The following is a 16,635-nucleotide window of genomic DNA, read 5'->3' as shown; positions in this document are numbered from 1 at the left end:
TTAATACACAAATAAAAGAAATCCTACTGTTGATGGAAGTGATGGAATGGCTATTTTTGCTTAATTTTAAAATAGCATTTTGATAACAATTGTATACATTATGTATGATTACAAGTAGTCCTCGACTTATATCCATAGTTGGCACTGAAATTTTGGTAATCAAGCAATGTGGTGCTTAAGCAAGTCATCATGTGGTTGTTAAGCAAATTTGGCTTTGTCCATTGATTTTGCTTGTTGGAAGGTTGCAAATTGCAATTATGTGACTGCAGGACACTGCAACCATTGTAAATATGAGCAGGCTGCCTAACACCTAGATTACAGTCATGTGACTGCAGAGAGGATGCGATAGTCATACTTTCAAGGGTGGATCATAAGTCACTTTTTTCAGTGCTGTCATAACCTTAAGCCTTTGTTAAATATATGGTTGTAAGTTGAACACTACTTGTATTTTGATTTGGGTATAATTCAGGGAAAATGTTCAACTAATATTGAAATCTTTTGAGAATATGAACAAAATGTAATGTAGAAGTAGATATTTATTTTGCATCTAAACAAAACAAGATTTTAAAACAAAATATATATTCAAATACAAATATATTTCAAATAATAAAGTGATTAGATTAATTTCTTTATAAAATACATGGAAGTTTTGAATTACACAGGTCAGGTTGGCCAGAAGATAGCTTAATGAGATACTGCTATCTTATATTTCCTTTCAATTCAAAATTATTGAAGTAGCAGCACTTTTTAGCATTTTTGACATTTCACTTTAGGTAAAAGCAAAATATCTTGAGCTATTTGATTCAAACCTTGCTGTAAATAAAGTTTTTGTGATAGATGATGGTAATTCTGTGCCAGTGTTGGACATCCTCAGATATGGGGATTGTCCTAATCATCACCAGTTCTTAGAGATATGTGAATATAGACAAAGCAGCGCTATTACATTGTGCTCCTTTCCACTGCATAGGTTAAAAGTGTTGCAGTATCATGTTGGGACATATTCACAGAGTTAAGGAATTGAGCATTTCGTGTTTTGTAATTTTTTTGCAAGTCATTGACTGAATAAATATAATTGGTTGATTCTGTTAGTAGACAATTTGAATAAATTACAATTAAGCATTCTATCATAATTTAAATTATATGAAATATTAAGTAAAATCCTAAATTGCTTTCTTATACACTATACATTCAGTACTTACATTGTGCAGTTTTGCAAGCTTTAATTTTGGTTAAAGAAGATTTAGTGAAATTGTTTATACACTTTGCTCTTGCTTTGCATGTATGCCTTTTTGCAAGAAAGAGATAAAGTTCAGAATGAATATGCTAAACAGAAGTATCAGATAGATAGGGCAACACCTGTACGAAGAGATAAAATATACAATAGTAATAAAGAATAAAGGGGTTTGTATTTGCTTGTTTCCATTTAAGCATCATGAAGCTCTAAAGCAGGGGTCCGCAAACTTGGCAACATTAAGGCTTGTAGCTGGCTAAAGAATTCTGGGGATTGAAGTCCACAAGTCTTAAAAGTTGCCAAGTTTGACTACCTCTGCTCTAAAGGACAATACAATAGTTTTATTCTCTTTGGTTGTCAAGGTAAACTTAGAATTTAGAGATTCTTTATGACATTTAGTTTAGGGTCAAGATTCTGTTCAGAATTGTGTTTGTTTTAGAAAATGTTAATTTTTGTTAACTCCCCTTTTTTCAGCATTGTCCTGTAAAAGTTGCTATGGTTCTGCAGAAGTTTTTAGAGTAGCATGGGACTGTGGAGTACAAAGGAAAGGTGTAACCAGAAAAGGTTCCTTGTCCTTTCTTTAGTAGGAAGTTACTGCTAGATCTTTGATTCTTTTATAAATGAAAGTAGTGTTTGTTCTTTGAATAGTAACATCTGGGTCTTTTTAAAATGCAATATGCAATTCTAATTATTAGTGTGCAATTTGTTCCTTTGTCTTATGCTTCAAAATTAGCAGTTTGGGTAGTAATAGTTTTCATATTTTTGCTTGTTTTGCTCATTCTAATTTATTATCATACTTAATACCTTAGCTAAGTGTACTGACCATTTTGAAACATAAGTCTGCTTTGTAAGATTTTACTTTTTAGTGCAATTCAGTGTTTTTATTCTTAAATAATCATGACTATACTATGATTATTTAGAGAGTTGTAGTGATCCATTTTTCCATTTATTAAATATACTACATTAAATACATTGTAATTGTCCGTTTTTATTTTCAAGAATTAGAAAATTGTATTTTGATGTTACTGTTCTGCTTCTCTTGTATTAATCATTTATATCTTTTTATCTGCCAGAGCAATATCCCTGTCTGGAGTAATATCATATTGTAATTTTTAAATACAATTGTCCATCAGAGAGATCTAGACTCCCCAGTACTAGAAAATAATACCTTTTCATGGGTTACATGAAATGCATTTTTAAGGATTTCATTTTGAACATTGTGCCTTGAGTCTGTCTTTTGTCTTTTCAATGGTAGCCTTTTTGCATGCACAAGAGCACATAAGACATTTTATTATACTATGACCTAACTATAAAATCTGATTTCTGACTTTTCAACCCTAGGAATCTCTACCACCTGTCCAGTTTGACTGGAGTAGCAGTGGCCTTACTAACCCTTTAGATGGTACGTCTCTCCGTAGAGCCTCTAGCACCAGAGCTAGAGTTAAGAAAGCTACAAAGTTCAGACAAACGTCTCTCTGCTGATAGCTTAAATATATATTTTCTTAGCTTTGGAAATTCAGGCTTTCTTTCTGTTTAACTATGCCCAATTTAAAGCAGTCTGTAGTGTTTTAAGAGCAAGGTAAGACATATTTTTGCTCAATTTGTGTTATGTACACATCGCTGTGTAATATTGTATTAATAGAACATAAGTTTGGAGTAATTATTTATTCTTAGTTTATAGCTTTCATCTCAACAGACTGTTGCCTTTTTAGGCTTCTTTATAGTTCTAAATAGCAAAACCACATGTGTAATAATTGCTTCCAAGTTTTTTTAATCAAACTCTGTTTGTAAAACATTCACTTTTTAAAAGCTACTTTTCAACCATGTACAAATATTGTATATGATAAAATGCTAGCCCACTTTAAGTTTTGTTCGTTGTGAAATTTTACTAGAGTAAATCTTTTTGTTAATGGCTGCAAACTGTATTGTCATGATTTTCTCTAGTTAAGTGCCAAAAATGAGAACAAAGCTTCAAAATGTAAAAATATGTACATTAAATACATCTGATAAATTAAATAAGATTTAGTAAACATGGCATCTATTCTGTTACAGTTCAGTCATACATCATAATCACCAGCCATGTCGGTGAACTGAAAACATTGCTAAACATTGTTTGAGGATGTTACGGTTTTATGAAGGTGCTGAAGGAAAGCCTGGATGGACTCTCTTGCTGTTGTCTGGTGTCTTATTTCTTCAGTCAATTCATCATGCTTTCCTTTAAAAATTTCTTTAAAATGTATTTTTGATTTTTCTGTTTCAGTATTAAAGGGGAACAATGTAACTTGACACCAAGGAGTTGGTTGTAATGAGAACGACTACTACCAATATTCCTATATATTGCTTTGCTATATTATTTATTAAATTGATAAATCATTCTATGCCTGCCAAGCACCTGGGGCAATATATCTAGATATATATCTAGCTATTATCCTAGAGAAAAAAGTAACAATGCACAATAAAATTTCAAAACAATAAATGAGAACGTATAGTCCTGCTGTATTTTCATAGACAACACATTATTCATTCACCACAGTTCAATTTAAAATGGTAAAGTTGTGCGCATTTACTACAATGTGTACTAATTTTGTACAGCAGTATCTTTTTTTTTCACGTAGGAGAGTAGCTTTGAATTTGCAAAATTGTTTCCCTTTAATTGGACATACCCTTCTGATTCTCTCTGGTTCTATTCATTGTTCTGAAAATTTGGGCTAGCTTTTAAGTATTGGAATCTCTGCTGCATTTGTACATGACAATGTACATTGATTTGTTAACAGCTATAGAAACTGCAAACTAATCTTGTAAGCACTATTATATTTTTTATAAAATGATGTACTAAGTACTAATTATAACTGGCATGTTCAAGTGTGTGTCTTACCCCCTTTTTACACATAAATCCCTCCCTTGGCTTACCTTCTATATGGCTGCCTACCAACATGGTCACTGAATTTCAAGCTAGTGGAGGTTCGACTCTTCTGAACCTTGATTTCTTTGGGCCCGTGGATGACAGTAGCTCTAGCACCACCACCACCATCCCAGGTCAGCCAAAACACTAAACGCTGCAAATTTAATCTCTTAACTTTTGTACTAAAAGCATGAGCTGCATTGTGTGACTTTCCTACAAACAAGAATACATGAGTTTTAATTTATTCTTGGATGCCTATCTTTGACACATAGCTTCTTCCTCCATAACTTGTTCCAGTTAGTAGTTAATAGCAATAGCATTTAGACTTATATACCACTTTACAGTGCTTTACAGCCCTCTCTAAGCGGTGTAGAGTCAGCATATTGGGTCCTCATAATTCTTCCTTTTTTCTATTGAACGGCAAGTTCGATAATTAGTTTGGTTATGTATCTCAGATGTGTAGTTTTAACTGATGTGTTTTAGCCAGAGATATCCAACTTTAAAAAACGTTTGGAACAAACTATGAGTATCACAAAGAATATTTTCAATTCCTAATCTTTCTGCTTGAAATTATGCTCATTGGTCTCAGTATCAAACTATAGAAGGTAGCAATGGACAGCTGCAACTAACAAAGTTGCATAAAAAAGAGCTGGCATCTTGCTGCCTGCAGAAAAATTGAAAAGTTGATATTAGGCAAAAACTTGTGTTGTAATTCTGAACAGTTTAATACTTCTGAAATATTTTGCTGAATAAGGGAATATTCTGCCAGCTTAGGATGAAACATGAGAAGGTAGAGCATGTTAACCAAGTACTTTTTGCTTCTGTTTAGTTCTCTTGATAGGTAAAGGTTTCAGTTTACTTGAAAGATTAAACTGTAGCAAAATTAATTTTTAAAAAGAAACAGTCATTCGTCAAGTTTGTCCCGTTATATGTTGCAGATACAGCCTTGCTCTAAAAACTCTTGTTCTCTTTGAATTGTCTGTATGGATCTTAAACCACTCACTGCTTGAGGCAAGATTCTCCTCTAGATGTAGCAATCATTTTAAGATGTAGCAGAGGCCTTGGTTACCTAGCAATGTTCCTTAATGAAAATCCAAGCCATGATGAGAGACTGAAAGATCTGTATATAGTGTGTCTCTTATATCCCTTTCTAATACTCTGCTGGGAGTTCAGATGTCTTTCTGTGGCAAAGCATGCCTCTGTGTACACATGAGACGGATAGAGGAGTACAGGTCTCTGTTAAGCTTCGATGATCAAATATCTAGGAAGAGCATCCCTTATCTTTGTAACTATAGAAGCTTTTGATGGTACATTGTGCATTTTTAACTCTTAATATCAGAATTGATCAATAAATCATAGTTAGACATTGGTGATTTAATTTTGCATGAGGCATATGTATTATTTGATACATTAATGTTTATCCATCCATTTTAATTTTCATAGTATTGCTCAGCGGTGCACAGTTATGGGCCTCTTGTAAAATCAAATTTTATTTCTGACATTAAGTTATAATTATTGTGAAAATACATAGTTACCTACTCTTGAATTTTCATTAAAATTGTGTCCTCAAATTAATAGAAACCATGTAGGAAGTAGTGACATCTATCTTGTTTCTTGGAAAGTCATTTGCTTCTAGCTTACAATTCTGAGTGTTGAAAGTGGATGTAATAGTGTATGTCTGTTCCTAAGCTTAAAGCTCAGTCTTAACTTAGATCCTAAATTCCTTTAATCTCATTAAGGTTTTTCAATATGACAATTTTTATATTAAAATGGTATGGATATTTCCAGGCAACACAAATTAGTTGTACTTACACAGTCATATTTCATATTCATTTTATTTTAAAGGCCTTGATTTAAAAGTAGTGAAATCAAATTTAGAACTTTAGCAGTTATTTCTTAATCATATGTGAAGATAAGCAGTTTTTTCTACTGAATGTTGTTGGCTTATGGCTTGAAAATGTTAATTGTAATAATATGTTAAATGTATCAAATGGTTTAATTGTGACTTAAATTTTGAAATACTGGCAGATTAATATGCTGCCATACTTTAATGGGATTTCTGAAAATCCATTAACTATTTTTTCAACTGTATGTTTCTGTTTATTTAAGAATTCTGTAAACATCTGAAAATTTTAAAATACTCTGTACCCTGAATTTAAAGTTTGTATGTTACCTACATATTTTCAGTTGAATAATAAGTCTGCAGTGGATGCAGAGTGACACGGTTTTTATCATTGGTTTAACTGAAAGGATTTTTGGTAGTTGTAGGAAATGACAAATTATGAGCACTTTAATCTTCTCAAGCCTAGTTTCTGAAAACAATTGGCCTTTTTCCTTGGAGCTACCAGTATATACTTTACTACCAGTAAATTTTACTACCAGTATATTTTCCTCTTTTTGGGTTGTCAGTTGCTACTCATACATATGGCAATTAAAAAAAATATGAATTTGAAGTTTTCCAAAAATCACTACTTCCAAAAATTGGTTTATTTTAATTATGTTATGGCTCCTGTTAGTTTCCAATATCCATGCCTTTCTTAAGTGCATTCTCATAAAAGAGGAGAACCCAAAAGATTATTTTTTTTAAAAAAAACACCATTTAAACTTTTTTTTTTTTTTGCATTACTAACATGGAGAAAAAAATGCCATGAGAACTCTAAATACTACTTGTGTGGTGATAATGGAATGAAAATGGATGTTATATGGTAATGTAGAATTGAAACCATTCTGCTCCTTGATTTCATTAGAAAAATGCTACTTAATTTGGGATAGTCTTCGGTTTGGCTTTTATGTCATTTTATCTGCTGCTCTTGACTCTCACTTAATAGAATGTGATGGAAATTAACAAAATGTCTATGATCTACTTATGAGGAACATTAATACTTCAGATGTTTACAGACAATGGAAATAAAAATTTCTTAACTGAGATTATACGCAAACAATTTCTGCTATCTGCTACTAATTATAATTTTGCGCTATAAGGTGTCGATCCAGAGTTGTATGAGTTGACAACTTCCAAGCTAGAAACTTCCAAAACCACCAGTAAAGTGACTGATGCATTTGCAAAGCTAATGTCTACGGTAGAGAAAGCAAGTACATCGGCAAGGTAAATTTCATTGACTAATGACATTTAATGATTCTTGAGTACTGATATATTTTGTAAATTTGATGGATTGCCCATCTCACAACTGAGTGATGAACAAGGATTAAAGATATAGCTACTACCAATAACCCATGGTGTCTAAAGTAAACAAAAAAATACATCCCAATCATGAAAAGCTATATCAGATGTAATTATATTCTGAAAATCCAGGAAAAAGGAGAAATTCTCACCAAATTTCAACAACTCAATTCAACTACCGTAGCCTTAAAATTATTAATTTTCTTTTGAAGCCTTAACAAGGGAGTGTACAGGGTGCAGTAAAACCTGAAAGTTCAGCAATCCAGGCCAAGCAAATCAGCAGAATGTCTTTTAACGTACAGTAACATCATCAGATTTGAGGTGCCAAAATCTATTTGTTCTAAGTCTCGCTGTACTCTTTATTTTTGCCAACTAGTAATTGGGTGTTTATAGTTTTTGATTCAGTGTACTTGACAATCAGGATGCTACCGTGTTTCTCACAAAATAAAGCCGGGTCTTATTTTTTTTTTGAGCCCCGAAAAAATGGCTAGGACATCTTTTCGGGGGTGAATTAATTTCTTCCTCCCCGTGCACCAGCGCCGTCTCCAACAACAGCATCTGTGTCGCTCCCGCTTTTCCCCCATCCCCGTAACAACAGGAAAAAAAAGATTTTGAGGTACCTGGGAGCGCCGCGCGCTGCATTTTGGTTTAATCCCAAGTGGCTGGGTGGGCGTGAGAAGAGCCGAGTGAGCGCCTCTGCTGCTGCTACCCTTGGTGCTCCATCCTTGGGCTCTGCAAGTTTGCAAAAGTCCCGGTGCGCAGCCCGTTCCTGCATTCCAAGCACCCAGACCGAGCTGCAGCTCTCCCTCTCTCGCCAGCACTGTCTCCAACAACAGCGGTAGCAGTGGTGGGAACCATGGAAGTTACGGAGGTGGCTCCCCCCCCCCAAGAAGGGCTGAAACGCTTCCATGGTTCCCGCCACTGCTGCCGCTGTTGTTGGAGACAGCACTGGCGAGAGAGGGACAGCTGCAGCTCGGCCTGGGTGCTTGGAATGCAGGAACGGGCTGCGCACCGGGACTTTTGCAAACTTGCAGAGCCCAGGGATGGAGCACCAAGGTTAGCAGCAGCAGAGACGCTCGCTTGGCTCTTCTCACGCCCGCCCAGCCTCTCGGGATTAAACCAAAATGCAGCGCGCAGCGTTCCCAGGTACCTCAAAAAAAAAAAAAAATTTCCCTGTTGTTACGGGGACGGGGGAAAAGCGGGAGTGACTCAGATGCTGTTGTTGGAGACGGTGCTGGCGAGAGAGGTGCCAGCACCAGTGGGAACCGTGGAAGCTATGGAGGCCTGAGAAGCGGCTGAAACGCTGCCAGACATCCATGCTGACACCGCCCTCCTGCGGACCCGGGTAAGGGAAGGGTAAGGGAGCCCTCCTTGCTCCACCATGATTGGCTGTTAGGAGCGGCTGATGGTGAGGTGTAGTTGCCCGTAGGGTACTCCTAATGACAAGTTCCCCCCCGCCTTCCGCCCCCAATTTCGCATGTTTTAAACTAGGCCTAAATTTGGGGGGAGGGGCTTAATTTCATTTTATGCCTAGAAAACCTGCTGGGTCTTCCTATTGGGGGGGGGCTTATTGTTGAAGAAACACGGTAGTACATATATTTTAAAACTCAAAATACTCAACATTCAATCAACTATCCAGAGCAACACTGACAACTTTCTGAAACAGCATTATGATGTTAGATTGATAAGGGAGAGGGGTATATCTCTTATGCATGTTCTCATATCTTATAGATTGTGGAACTTACAGTTTGCCTTTGAAGAGACAGTCTCACCTCATTTCTAAAGATAATCTAAATTTGAATATCATTTACACGCACAAATATGGTCACACTCAATAAGACAACTAAACCAAAACAGTAACAATACTCTTTAAAGCAGTGGTCTCCATTGCTTGAGGCTTGGTGGCCCCAGCTGGGGCGGAGAGGGGAACTGGGTCGTGTGAGCAGCAGGCAGGCGAACACAAGCATGCAACCTTGTGCAAGTGATGGGCTGGTGCACACAAGTGCAGCTCGACTTGTGTGAACAGTGGGACAGTGCGCACCCATGCAAATGGCTTGGTAGTGGGCCACAGCCCAGAGGGCAGGGACCCCTGTTTTAAAGTGTGTCCAACACTTACATTGAATTAGAACACATAATAGTACATGGGCATATATTCAGTTTTTCCTTTGCTTGACATCTTCCTTGAAACCTGCTACATCAACTATAACAGTTAATTCTTTTTATTGAAAAAAGAACAGTAGTCTATGTTCCAGAAAAGTAGGCAATGACTTTATAATACTGGAAGTAGCATACACTCCCATTTCTGCCTAGGTTATGATTTGGGAGTCAGAGCAACACTTAATGCACCGTGTATACAATGTGGAGCGAGGCCTCACAGCTAGTGTGCTGCAGTTATTAGATCTGGGTCAGTAACTGGGACCCAGCAACCTCATCAATGGCTATATAAATAGAGTATGGGAGTGGAACTGAAGGTAGGGAGGCTATGAAAATGTCACCTTTGGTGAGATGGGCAGCAAACTCGTTTGATAAATAAAAGATACAATTACAGTGATAATACTATTTGGGATATTCAGCTAACAGGAATATCACTGATGTGCTGTTGTTGGTTTTGTGAGAAGTACCACCAGGAACACTCGTTCTATCTTCATTGTATGCTTATATTAATAGAATCTTGCAAGGCTGCAAGTCCTCCTCCTATCCCTCACTTTTACTTTCAAGAAGTTAGGGAGGGCTGGGATACTTTTGCCACCCTTCCTCCCTCTTTCAGACTCTAGTTTATCAGACAGGCTGAGGTTCCTCCTCCTGTCTCCCAGTTACCATTACAGCCAGTGGTGGTATTCTACCGGTTCAGGCCGGTTCTCTCTGAGGAGCTGCTGTTTGGCCCACCCGGGCTTCCATACTAACCTTTATTCCCTGCTTTTGAAGCGCAGCCGCTTTGCGCGGCACAGCAGATTGCCGCGCGTCAGCTGCTGAAGCTACAGGGAGAGTGCAGGATTGCAGGAGGCGAGTCAGAAAGCCTCTGCGCCTGCACAAAGTGCATGTTTGGAGTGCTTGCATGCGCAAAGTGTGTGTGCGCATGCAAAGCGCGCCCACCAAGCCACACTTACCAAACCGGTGGTAAAAATGTTTGAAATGCACCACTGATTACAGCTGTTCAGGAACTGTGAAAGATGCCAGAAGGAAAAAAAGGTGGCCTTATTATTAATTCTATCCCCTGCCTTTCTGAACATTCCATTCAGAGCAATTTAAACTATAAATCCTAAGGCAGCAGGAGTGACTCACAATCTAATGTAATTGCTAGTCCTTTGCAGGAGCCTTCCTGGTCCTTTCTGTCTCTCCTGATGACATTCAAATCCAAAATGACTCACTGGGCCATGTGCTGGTTAAAGGTCTTCCGCTTCCTTCTACTATTCCATAACTGCCTCTTGAAGTTGGTTGGGCTGAGAGAGAAGGCCTAACCCTAACCCTAACCCAATGAGCTTGCTGCTCAAATGAAGAATTAAAACTGGATTTTTCTAATCTAAGCCTAAAATTATAACTGCTGGTCCCTGACACTGATTTGTCCTGGTTGCTGTATTGATCCAAGCAAAAACCCCTCAAAAGTCAGTTGTTGGGTGGAAGAGGCTGGACAGCACTCCATTTACATTGCCCAGAACAGCAGTGAAAACTGGAAGCAGCTTAGGTTGAACTCGGATGCTTGTGTTCCTCTTATGAAATGCTTGAAACAGCCATTTGAAGCTCAACACAGTTCATGCGCAGACTGTTTTTCACACCCCTATTAGCACTTCACATTGCTTTGTATGATTGATTTTCTCGTATCTCTATACTAACTGTGTTTGTGTGTGTGTGTGTTGCATTATAGTGTATAAATTGTCCTGGGAGTGCTTGACCATGCTTCTAGTCGGTCAGTTTCTGGTGTGCTGCAAAAATTTCCATTTGAAATTTGTATAAAGCTTAAGTATTTGATTTTTAAGAGAATATAAATCATAACAATATGGCTAGTGCTGCTATGCAAAATACAAGTAGAAAATGACAAAAAGAAGAGGGCTGCAATTTTTTTTCTTGTTAATTGCTGGAATTCTTGCATTTAATTGCAAGATTATATTCTGTCCACAATTACTGCATGTAAAATAAGGATATGTTCATCTCAGAAGTATAAAATTCATCCCTCACAAGAAATGTATTCCTGTTTCCTTAGCAACTCAAGCATTCTAAATTGCTACTATATAAAATAGCCTTCTCTCATCTCCAGCATATCTGGATGATTTGAGCTGTTATTATCTAGCCAGTGTGAAATATAACCTGATGACTAGAGACCACCAAACAGAAGAAAGCTGGGCTAACCTAAAGTTACTTTAATGTTGTGCCACTAGGGGGAGTGCTAAGCCTCAATGATTTGGGATTATTTTAAACTTTGTTTTTTTATAAATACAGGAAAGTTTCCCTTCCAACACATAGTTCAGTGTTTGTTTTTTAGATAACATGTTAAAGCCTTTAGCTTTTCTTGCGTTCAGACCATTCCTTGACTTCATTACTATTACTAGAACATATAGATGATAGATGGTATCCAAAAGCAGCTTTAGTTGCATACTATTTTTTTGTCAATTATTTATAATGTGGGTTCTCTGTGCATTTGGACTAACATTCACAAATCTGCTCTAGGTTGCCTGAATTTTGCTGTTAAACTTATTGCTCTTAAACAATATTTTTCATTAAAATTACACTTCGTTATAGTCATTTAGGTGGTTTTTAAAATGTTACAGAGCAAATAATAATGGTTCAAAATAAAGCTATGTTCAGACAGAAGAGATAAGGTCTCCAAGCGTGTGACTTCACATCCATACCTCTGTAGTTATCTTGACAACGGTATGGAAGTGATTTGCCATAGCCCCTTTTGGGATTTTTTTTTTACCTCTCAGCGTAGCCTGCAGTTCCGGGAGACCCTAAGTGTCTCCCATCCAGATACTACGGTATCAAGATACGACCCTGCTTAATTTCTGACATTCAGTGGAGCTCTCCCCTAAGCATAGCTAGGTAGTTGAAGGAAATAGTAGGAAATAAAGCGGGGAGCCATCTGAGTATAAAATAACTACAATTTAAACAAATGGTTCCTTCCGGTTATAAGAATTAGTACATTGTACCTACCTGTGAGCATGATCTTATGTTCTGTTGTTTAACCTATTCCTACCCATAAATTTACAGTTGAACAGCCACAAAGAGTTAACATTTGTTGGATTCTGCTTGTTGTAGAAGAAGAATTGTAAAAGAAAATTGGAAGCTGCATAGCTTATGGACTGTCTTCCTGTAACTTGGGGTAGCTAGAATAATATACACATTTCCAGAATTCCTAGTTGGGGAATAAATATTCATTTAAAATTAACGTTTAGCATTTAAATCAAATGCTGCTGAAAGAGAAAAAAAAATACAATTCAGTATGTTTCAAGGATCAGGAGAAAAAACATGTCTCAGAGCAGCATTTCTGATAATGCTACAAAAGGAATGTACAGTATGAGAGATACCAATATGTTTATTTCATTTTAGAGGAAGCATAATTTGTTTTCATAATCATTACGCTAGCTAAAACCTAAATATTAGGTAATTTTTGTCCCTCCCGGCCCACTTTTATATTGTAGGTGGAAGAGCCATTTTGGTGTAGTTAAAGCATCAAGCTAGAAATTGGGAGATCATGAGTTCCAGTCTTGCCTTAGGCACAAAGCCAGCTTTGGCCCAGTTACACACACTCAGCTCTAGAAAGCAAGCAATGATAAACTATTTCTGAACAACCTTGCCAAGAAAGCCGCAGAGATTGTCAAGGCAGTCTCCCAAGAATAAGTCACAATTGAACAGAAGGAAAAATAATTCTAGAGAGACCAAGTACAGCCTTCTTAGAAATCAGCTTCTTGCACGTAACAGCTCTGGTAAGATAAGGGTGCTTGCTTTATTTTTGCCATTTTGTATTTCATTGTGGACTGCCATAAAGGCAGAAAGGTTGGATTAAAATTGTAGTGAATACTTTACAAGTCATATTTAGCATATTATGTTCCATTTCCTGCATTTTATCATATTTGAGAGATAATTGTTTTCTCCCAACAATTCAATAAGATGCAGTCAAAACCCGCAGGCTCAGAATCCCTCTCCCTCCACATTTACGTACCTTCCAGCCAGTGGCGGGATTCAAAATTTTTTTACTACTGGTTCTGTGGGCGTGGCTTGGTGGGCATGGCAGGGGAAGGATACTGTAAAATCTCCAGTCAGAGATGGCATTTGCTGGTTCTCCAAACTACTCAAAATTTCCGCTACCGGTTCTCCAGAACTGGTCAGAACCTGCTGAATACCACCTCTGCTTTTAACATACATACAGATACCCTTAGAAAAAGGCAGAGGAGAGATAGAAAAGGGAGATACAGGAGACTGATTCTTCAAGACCAGACTAAAAAGGATAATTATTTGCTGGCATTTATTATAAGATAACTTACTCAACAGAATCAAACTTCCCATGTATCAGTAATGTAACTGTTAATCATTTGATAAAATATAACATGCCATTTACTTCAGTTTGCAAATATATGGTGATCATTAGACCATGAATTTATCTGGAAGAGCTTATCTTTGGCAGAATTGTCATTTAACTTTTATATAATTGTATGGAATGTATGTTTGCTGTGCAACTAAGCATAAATATGTGTTTAGTTAAAAAAAACAATACAAAACCAGTTCTTAGTATTTTAGTTCTAAAATAAAATAAAGTTCTAACACAAATTGCAGCCAATGACCCTAATTAGCTTTAGTTCTGACTTCAGTATTCTTTACCAAACTTCTAATAGTCAAATATTCTTTTTAAAAAGTAGTTTTCAGCCTTTCTGAGCAACAGAGTTAAGCAGAAAACACAATTTTGGCTTTCTTTGATGTCTTTCCAACCAGTCGTTAAACTCTGCCTCTTATTGACTAGTTCTGTTGAAAGACATGTTACATACAGAAATATTGATTCAATATCTGTCTGGCTTAAACTGCTGCTAAGTTGAAGACATTGATCACTTGGGTCTGAAAATACAGTATGAAATAGAAGCCTTAGAAAACAGTATGTTTTTTTAATCAGCTGCTGAAATGGCAAAGTTGATTAATTTCTGAATGTGAGATGCAACACTTAAGGGAAATGTTCAAAAATGTGCAAGAGGAATCATGCTAGGTCAGCATTAGATGCATAAGTTTCTGCTGTGCCATGATCATTTGGATGATATTTAAGTATTTTTTATATTTAACAATAACAGTCTTGGAAAGTTCAACAAAATAGATTATTCTGTCTGTATCTACAGCAGTGGTAATCTAGAAAAACAGTATACATGTAATAACATGAGAGCTACTTTGTCAGTTTCTCATTTGTGTGAGCATGGTGTATCACATGTATTCTGTCAACCAGTGAACAAGTCAACTGAATTTCTTTTTAAGTAAGCCAAATGAAGCTGCAGATGAATTAACACCCTCATCAACGGATGGAAATTTACAATGCATTCAGAAAGTATTCAGACCCCCTTCACTTTTGTCAGTTTTGTTATGATGCAGCCCAGAGGTGGAATTCAATTTTTTTTTACTACCAGTTCTGTGGGCCTGGCTTGGTGGGCGTGGCAGGGGAAGGATACTGTAAAATCTCCAGGCAGAGGTGATATTTGCCGGTTCTCCAAACTACTCAACATTTCCTCTACCAGTTCTGGAGAACTGGTCAGAACCTGCTGAATACCGCCTCTGATGCAGCCTGATTCTACAGTTGTTGAAATTTAGTTTTTTTTTCTCATTAATCTACACACAGTGCCCCATAATGGCAAACTGAAAGCAGAATTTTAGAAATGTGTGTACATTTATTAAAAAGAAAAAAAACTGAAATATCACATTGGCATAAGACCCTTCACTCAGCACTTTGTTGAAGCATCTTTAGCAGCAATTACAGCCTCAAGTCCTTTTGGGTATGATGTGACAAGTTTGCACATTGGATTGGGGGATTTGCTGCCATTCTTCCTCTCAAGCTCGGTCAGGTTGGGTGGTGATCTTCAGTGGACAGCCATTTTCAAGTCTATTTTCAGAGATGTTCATTAGGGTTCAGGTCAGGGTTGTGGCTGGGCCACTCTAGGACATTCACCGAGTTGTCCTTAAACCACTCTGGTGTTGTCTTGGCTGTGTGCTTAGAATCGTTGTCATGTTTGAAAGTGAACCTTCGGCCCAGTCTGAGGTCCTCAGTGCTGTGGAACAGGTTTTCATTGAGGATATCCCTGCACTTTACTCCATTCAGCTTTTCCTCAACCCCGACAAGTCCTTGCTGCTGAAAAACACCCCCACAGCATGATTCTACCACCACCAGTGGGATGCTGCCAATATCTTGGGATGAAATTGGGCAGGTGATGAGTGATGCCTGGTTTCCTCCAGACATAACTTTTAGAATTGAGGCCAAACAGTTCAATCTTGGTTTCATCAGACCAGAGAATCGTGTTCCTCAGTCTGAGAGTCATTCAGATGCTTTTTTGCAAAATCCAAGTGGGCTTTCATATGTTTTGCACTGAGAAAAGACTTCAGTCTATTTGGCTTCTTTCCATCTACCATAAAGCCCAGATCAGTGGAGGCTGCAGTGATGGTTCTTCAGGAACTCTGTCCCATCTTCACACAGGATCTCTGGAGCTCAGTCAAAATGATCATCGGGTTCTTGGCCACCTCTCTTACTAAGGTCCTTCTCCCCCAATTGCTTAGTTTTGACTAGGAAACCAGTTCTTGGAAGAGTCCTGGTTGTGCCAAACTTCTTCTATTTGAAAATTATGGAGGCCACTGTAGTCTTAAGAACCTTCAGTGCAGCAGAAGTTTTATTGTAGCTTCTCCCAGATCTATGCCTTGCAGTAATCCTATCTCTGAGCTCTGCAGGCAGTTCCTTTGATCTCATGGCTTTTGCTCTGCTACAGTATGCGTTGTCAGCTGTGAGGCCTTCTATAGAGAGGTGTGTGCCTTTCCAAATCACATCCAATCAATTTAATTTATTACAGGTCGACTCCAGTCAGGGTGTAGAAACATGTCAGCAGCAATCAAGAGAAAGGGGGGGCACCTGAGCTAAATTTAAAGCGTTGTTGCAAAGAGTCCGAACACGTATGCCAATGTGATATTTCAGTTTTTTTTATTTTTAATAAATTTACAGACATTTCTAAAATTCTGTTTTCACTTTGTCATTATGAGGTTACTGAGTATAACTTAATGAGGAAAAAAAGAATTTCAACAACTGTAGCATAACAAAATTGACAAAAGTGGAGGAAGTCTGAATAATTTATGAATTCACTGTAATTATTTCTC

At 37.3% G+C, this 16,635-nt stretch overlaps 1 protein-coding gene across 4 annotated transcripts in view; it reads left to right on the top strand.

The window, feature by feature from the left end:
* The window catches only part of AFTPH (aftiphilin), a 41,611-nt gene that overhangs the window by 18,649 nt on the left and 6,327 nt on the right, over positions 1-16,635 (top strand). For 2 of the 4 annotated variants that reach the window (XM_026712902.2, XM_026712901.2), the window contains exons 7-9: positions 2,573-2,633; positions 4,184-4,267; positions 7,116-7,239. In XM_026712902.2, the coding sequence (XP_026568687.1) occupies positions 2,573-2,633; positions 4,184-4,267; positions 7,116-7,239 (269 nt within the window). The remainder of the gene's footprint in view (positions 1-2,572; positions 2,634-4,183; positions 4,268-7,115; positions 7,240-16,635) is intronic. The other 2 variants (XM_087919317.1, XM_026712903.2) reach the window with 1 other exon arrangement.

The sequence above is a fragment of the Pseudonaja textilis genome, chromosome 1 (assembly GCF_049901715.1).
Source record: "Pseudonaja textilis isolate UNSWEBS1 chromosome 1, rPseTex1.2, whole genome shotgun sequence".
Taxonomy (NCBI): domain Eukaryota; kingdom Metazoa; phylum Chordata; class Lepidosauria; order Squamata; family Elapidae; genus Pseudonaja; species Pseudonaja textilis.
The sequence above is the reverse complement of the archived record's forward strand: the minus strand, read 5'-3'. Positions and strand labels throughout refer to the sequence as shown.